This window comes from Moschus berezovskii, chromosome 24 (genome assembly GCF_049115385.1).
Source record: "Moschus berezovskii isolate FMDL1 chromosome 24, NW_MosBer_1.0, whole genome shotgun sequence".
NCBI lineage: Eukaryota > Metazoa > Chordata > Mammalia > Artiodactyla > Moschidae > Moschus > Moschus berezovskii.
In genome coordinates, this window is record NC_142483.1 from 9731520 (window position 1) to 9737423 (window position 5904).

The 5904-nt window shown below is 61.2% G+C and overlaps 1 protein-coding gene across 2 annotated transcripts; it reads left to right on the top strand.

Moving 5' to 3' along the window:
- The first annotated feature begins 400 nt into the window (after window positions 1-400).
- KLHDC8B (kelch domain containing 8B) lies at window positions 401-5517 on the top strand. Of its 2 annotated transcripts, XM_055413818.2 has the most exons (7): window positions 401-847; window positions 1159-1316; window positions 1777-2286; window positions 3338-3502; window positions 3832-4056; window positions 4157-4258; window positions 4676-5517. In XM_055413818.2, exons 3-7 carry the CDS (start codon window positions 1911-1913, stop codon window positions 4870-4872), a joined length of 1065 nt encoding a protein of 354 aa, XP_055269793.1. In that variant the 5' UTR covers window positions 401-847; window positions 1159-1316; window positions 1777-1910; the 3' UTR covers window positions 4873-5517. The 2 variants fall into 2 exon arrangements, with proteins under 2 accessions (XP_055269793.1, XP_055269792.1); XM_055413817.2 differs by lacking the exon at window positions 1159-1316.
- Window positions 5518-5904: the final 387 nt, after the last annotated feature.

Consider the following 5904-nt stretch of genomic DNA (forward strand, 5'->3'; position numbering starts at 1 on the left):
GAGTTGGCTAGAGGCAGGCACAGGGCCGTGAGGATGGACAGTTACAAAGTGCCTTGGGTCCCAGAGTAGCCCAGGCCTTAGGCCCCACGGGATAAGCCCAGAGTGACCTGCCTGGGAGGTCCGTGGCCTCTGACTCTTCATCCTTTGCTCAGTTACACTCCTCCACACAAACTGTCCCCACCCAGACCTGTGGAAGGGCCTGTCAAGTACTGAGGCTGGCACCTTCCGCTTCTCCACCCACGGCTAGCCTCGATGTGCTTCACACAACCTCTTCTGTGCCCTGTCCGAGCTTGGGGAAGGGAGACCCAACCATTGCCCCCGCCAAAGGCCCAGGCCTTTCCCTAAGAGGCCTCAAGGGGGCGCCGCCGCGAAGCCTGTCGTGGGCTCTTGTGAGCGCAGTAACGGTGGGCGGGCGCCCGCTCCCTAATTCCCCAGGTTCTCCTGGTCCGGCCCTTCGAGGGTGCTCCCAGGCTGGGTCCCGCTCAGAACCGTCCGCATCCTACACGTGTCGTGAGGCCCATCGCCGCTTCCTTTCTCCCCGCCGCCCGAGGTCGGACCCCAAATCCTGGGCAGGCCCAGTGTCCACGTGTCCGTCTGTCTGTTCACCCGTGTGCCGGTGACCATAGGTCGGCGCGCTCTGCTCCGACCACGGCAGGTGCAGGGTTAAAGCAGGGGGAAGGGTTTCCCGAGTCGGGAGGGGGGACGAGGGGCGGACCCCGTCCAGCCCCGCCCCGCGCCGGAGCAGAGCCTGAGCCCCGCCGGAGCCGGGCCTCAGCCCCAGCCAGAGCCGGCACCAGCGGAGCCAGAGCCGTGGACCCTGCGCCCGGCGGCGCCGGAGCCCGGGCCGGTGAGTCCCGCGGGAGCCGCGCTCAGGGGAAGTTTGGGGCGCGGGGTGTAGAGCCCCAAGCACGCTCGTCAGGACCCGCCCCCCACCCCCCCACCCCTGTTACCCGAGCTGGAAGTTTGGGGCCAGGAGGCCCTGTCGCCAGAGGTCCTAGGAATATGGCCCCCCCTTGGGAAAGGAGAAGCCTGGGAACTTGGGGATCTGCTGTAAAGTCCAGCTATCCATTCCTGCTGGCAACGCCCTGGACTCTGGGAACCTAGAGTCCAGTGCTCCTAGGTTCCTCAAATCACCCTCCTCCCCTTTCTGGACATCAGGTCTCTGGGGACCTGGCATGGGCAGACCCCTGAGGATAGACCTTGAGGCGAAATGTGGGACTCTGGCCTCCAGCCCCTCCCCTCCCGGTTCCAGCACCTTGATCTTGGTCTTTTGCTGAGGAGTGGATGGACTCCATGGGATGATTCCCAAACGGGATGTAAGGATACCCTGGAGTCTGATCTTTGGCAGTAGGTGGGAGACCCCAATGGCTGTCCAGAGCACCCTGGAAGCCAGTAAGGGGGAGGGTCCAGTCTCACTCCACCAACGCAGAGCACTAGGGGACTGTTGAGGGGAAGGGAACGGGGTTAGTATGGAAAGTCCTATCCTAGTCTCTTTACCTCCCGCCTGGACCTAAATTCAAGTGGGGAGCAGTTAGGCGAGGGCACGGTATGGGAGGAGAGCTCCTCAAGCCCCAGAGGAAGTGGGGAAGTTGCCCGGGTAACTGGGAGACTGCCGTTCTCCCCACTCCGGGAGGGAATCCACATCAGTGGGCTAGCCAGTGGGGGTGGGTCCTCCCTCTGCTTTTCCCACCAGCAGTTCGGGAAAACTGGGTGCTCATCAGTATCCCGAGGGGCTGGTCAGTGGCTCTGACTCTTCATTTTCCGTCTCTTCTGTAGGTGAAGACCAAGTCCCTGGACTGGCCCCACACTCCCTTATAGCCCCCATAGAGTCAAGATGAGGCCCCATCATGCCCTTCACTGAGGCCTGCAGCCTGAGCAGATAGCATGGCCTGCCAGTGTAGGTGAACACCATGGCTACAGGAGGAGGCCGGGCCTTTGCTTGGCAGGTGTTCCCACCCATGCCCACCTGCCGGGTGTATGGCACAGTGGCGCACCAGGATGGACACCTGCTTGTGTTGGGGGGCTGTGGCCGGGCTGGACTGCCTCTGGACACTGCTGAGACGTTGGATATGGCCTCGCACACGTGGGTGGCACTGGCACCCCTGCCCACTGCCCGGGCTGGTGCGGCTGCTGTGGTACTGGGCAAGCAGGTGCTAGTGGTGGGCGGTGTGGATGAGGGCCAGAGTCCAGTAGCTGCTGTGGAGGCCTTCCTGGCTGACGAGGGCCGTTGGGAGCGTCGGGCCACTCTCCCGCAGGCCGCCATGGGGGTTGCGACTGTGGAAAGAGGTGAGTGGCCTCCCAGGGAAGGTCCGTCAGGTGCCCCGGCAGCCTCCATTCTTTCCTGACTTGGTCCCTTTACCTTCAGAGGTTGGGTGGGAGCTGTACATTTTGCCTAGGTGCCCTGGACATGGATTTGCCTGCTGTAGCCTTCCCTACCTAGCTTTGAGCTGGGCCAGCAGCAGCCTTAACTGCGTTTTCCAGCTGTGAGGTGGGACTCAGAGCCCTGGCTAGCCGCCAGCATGATGGGAGGGCCAGGCCACCTCCCTGCCTCATTCCTCCTCTCTGAGAGACCAGAAGGGGTGGCCTAATAGCTCCCATAGTTATAAATAGTCGGGGAGGGGAGGAAGGGAGCAGGGCCTTGGCTCAGAGCCCAGTGAGTGCTTAAATTCCTCGCGCCACACAAACAAACCTGGGAGACGGAGATGGACAAAAGCCAAGCTGGCCTGGAGGCAGTTGCCATGGAAGCCCTTAGCTGACTGGCCATCTCCCCAAGGCCCTCAGACATGCCCCCAGCTGACTCGGAGGGTGTCACAGGGCAAGAACCTTCTCCAGTGAGAGGACAGGGTACAAAAGTGCTTGCAGGAGGCTCGTGGACAGCACCCTCATCCTGCAGGCCAGTCCCCCAGCTGATCCCCAGAGCCCCCTCCCCAGTTTGAGCTCCCTGTTGAACAGATCTCCAAATGGCCCCCACCCCTGGCTTAAACACCCCCCCCCCACCCTCCTTCCCCCATGATAATTCCCACCTTGTGGCCTCCAGGTCTGACCACCGGTCCTGCTTGGATGCCAGACTTGGTTGCCATAGTGTCTCCAGGGAGACGGAGACGGATTATAATTAGATCAACTGCCTCCTGCTCTTCACTTGAAGGGGGCCTGGCCAGAGTGGGGATCCTAGCTCTCCCAGCCCCAGCACCACGCAGGCAGGAGGGTTTCTGCTGCTAGAGAGGGGTACCGTAAATAGGTGTGTCCCAAGCCCCCCCCAGGCCTGACCAGGGCAATTGTCGGGGTGGAGGACTGTGGCCAGGCCCAGGGATAGTCTGTGTTACCCTTTTCTCTGCAGATGGTATGGTGTACGCACTGGGGGGAATGGGCCCTGACACGGCCCCCCAGGCCCAGGTTCGGGTGTATGAACCCCGCCGGGACTGCTGGCTGTCGCTGCCCTCGATGCCCACACCCTGCTACGGGGCCTCCACTTTCCTGCATGGAAACAAGATCTATGTCCTGGGTAAGGACCTGGGGATGTGCCAAAGTGGTTTCAAGTCCAGAAGCTTCAAATTTATCCCTATAGGTTAGTCTGGGATGGTGGGACAAGAGCAACTTTGTTGGGTTGAGTCCAGGTTGCTCTGAGGCTCTTTTGATGGTCCTGCTGAGGCTGGAAAACCAAACCCCAGCGCCTTAGGGTCTTTGGGGTTGATCCATGGTCTTGTGTGCACACAGCTGGGTATGGGTAGCTGGGGTGGGCAGTGGTAAAGGCTCAGAAACCTGGTAAAAGAAGGGCCTGCCAGGCCCACCCCCACTAGGGCTGCCTCCCAGGTGCCCCAATTCCATTGGCAGGGGGCCGCCAGGGCAAGCTCCCAGTGACTGCTTTTGAGGCCTTTGATCTGGAGGCCCGTGCCTGGACCCGACACCCAAGCCTGCCCAGCCGCCGGGCCTTTGCCGGCTGTGCCATGGCCGAAGGCAGCGTCTTTAGCCTGGGCGGCCTGCAGCAGCCCGGGCCCCACAATTTCTACTCCCGCCCACACTTTGTCAACACTGTGGAGATGTTCGACCTGGAGCATGGTGAGCAGTGGCTGGTGTGGGCTACCCTCCCACTCTCCATGGGATGGAGGGGTGCAAGTGTGTGAGGGGGCTCGCCCTCACCTCCTCGCCTCTCCTGCAGGCTCCTGGACCAAGCTGCCCCGCAGCCTGCGCATGAGGGACAAGAGAGCTGACTTTGTGGTTGGCTCGCTTGGGGACCACATTGTGGCCATTGGGGGTCTTGGTAAGTCCCTGTGGGGCTTGGGATAGGAGGGGAGCCCGAGACAGGAAGCAGTAGCCCTCCGCATGAGCACCACCTCCTGTCCTTCTCTAGGTACTCCGGGGTCAGGACTTGATGAGTTTTCCTTTCCCAACCAGTCAGTGGGTAGTCTACCTGGCTCAGCCTTTGGGGTGTCTCTCAGCACCTAACTGTGGGTTCTATAGCAGCAGGGGCCCAGAAGATAGAAACAGGACACATGACCCCTGAATGGATGGAGAAGTAGGAATGTGAATGAATAATGAAACGGGGGGAAGGGTAGCAAGGCCTTTGGTGTCCCATCCTGGGGCAACGCATGCTGGGCCATGCTGTGGGCTCAGGGAGCAAACGAGCTGCAGCCCTTGCAGCCCGGGCCCTTTACACACTCTTGTCTCCTTCTGGCAGGAAACCAGCCGTGTCCCCTGGGCTCTGTAGAGGGCTTCAGCCTGGCCCGGCGCCGCTGGGAGGCACTGCCAGCTATGCCCACAGCCCGCTGCTCCTGTTCTAGTCTGAAGGCTGGGCCTCGACTGTTTGCCATCGGGGGTGTGTCCCAGGGTCCCAGTCAGGCTGTGGAGGCACTGTGTCTGCGTGATGGGGTCTGAATGCCTGATAGGACCTGTCCACAGGAGCAGGTGTCTGTGGTTCCTTTTGCTGCTGAGAAAGCTCACTGTGGCTCTGTGGGATGAGGAGGGCACAGGGCGGGGCACTTGAGACACTGCCCCTGGGGTGCGGGGGTGGCCTTCATCTTTAGCGCAGGACACACAGACCCTTCTACCCACCTTTGCTCCCATCCATTCGTGGACCATGATGCCCAGCTCCACCTTGCTCTGGAAACTGCTGGGCCCTCTGACCAACTGGGAAGTGGGAGAGGGCAGAGTTGGCCTCCTGCCCCACGGCTCGGTGCCTACCTGGAGTTGATCAGGCCCACCCCAGTGGCTATTCCTGAAAACTCCTCGCTGTTAGCCTGCCTCGCAGGCCCCCATGGACCCAGAAGAGTTCAGAGAGGGTGGGAACACAGAGGGGTGTAGGCGTCAATGTGGGGACCTCCAGAGAGCCGAAAGAACATTGACTTGGGCCCTTCACACGGCTGGCTGTGTGGCCTCAGGCCAGTCGCTTCACCTCTCTGTGCCTCAGCACCCTCATCTGTAAATGGGGACCTCGGGGGCCTTCCTGCCCTGCCTACCTCACAGGGCTGTTGTGAGGACCCAGGGGCTTCAGATGTGGAAGTAAAAGTGCTGCTAACTCTGGCTTGTGGCCTCTGCTGTGGACTCCTGTGTTACCCCTCTGTCCCTGGCTCTCTTCTGGGGACCTTAGTTTTCCCAGGGATGAGGGTCTAGAGGAGCCTTTAGGATCTGGCCTCAGCCCTCAAAGGGTTCTGGTGTGTGTCTCAGCCCCACCGAAGGCTCCGCTCCTCTTCTGTGATTTGGATGACCACCCTCTCCCACTGCCTTGGGTGTTAGAGCTCACAAAACAAATACCATAGAATTAAGATGACCTCCAGATCTACGTCACACAGCATCTCCTCCAGGCCTCTGCTCACCTCCATGGTGGGGGTGGGGGTGGGGGTCCAGTCGGGGTTGGGTCCCTCTGTCCCAGCTGTGGGGAAGCTGTCTCTTAGGCATGGCAGTGTGGCC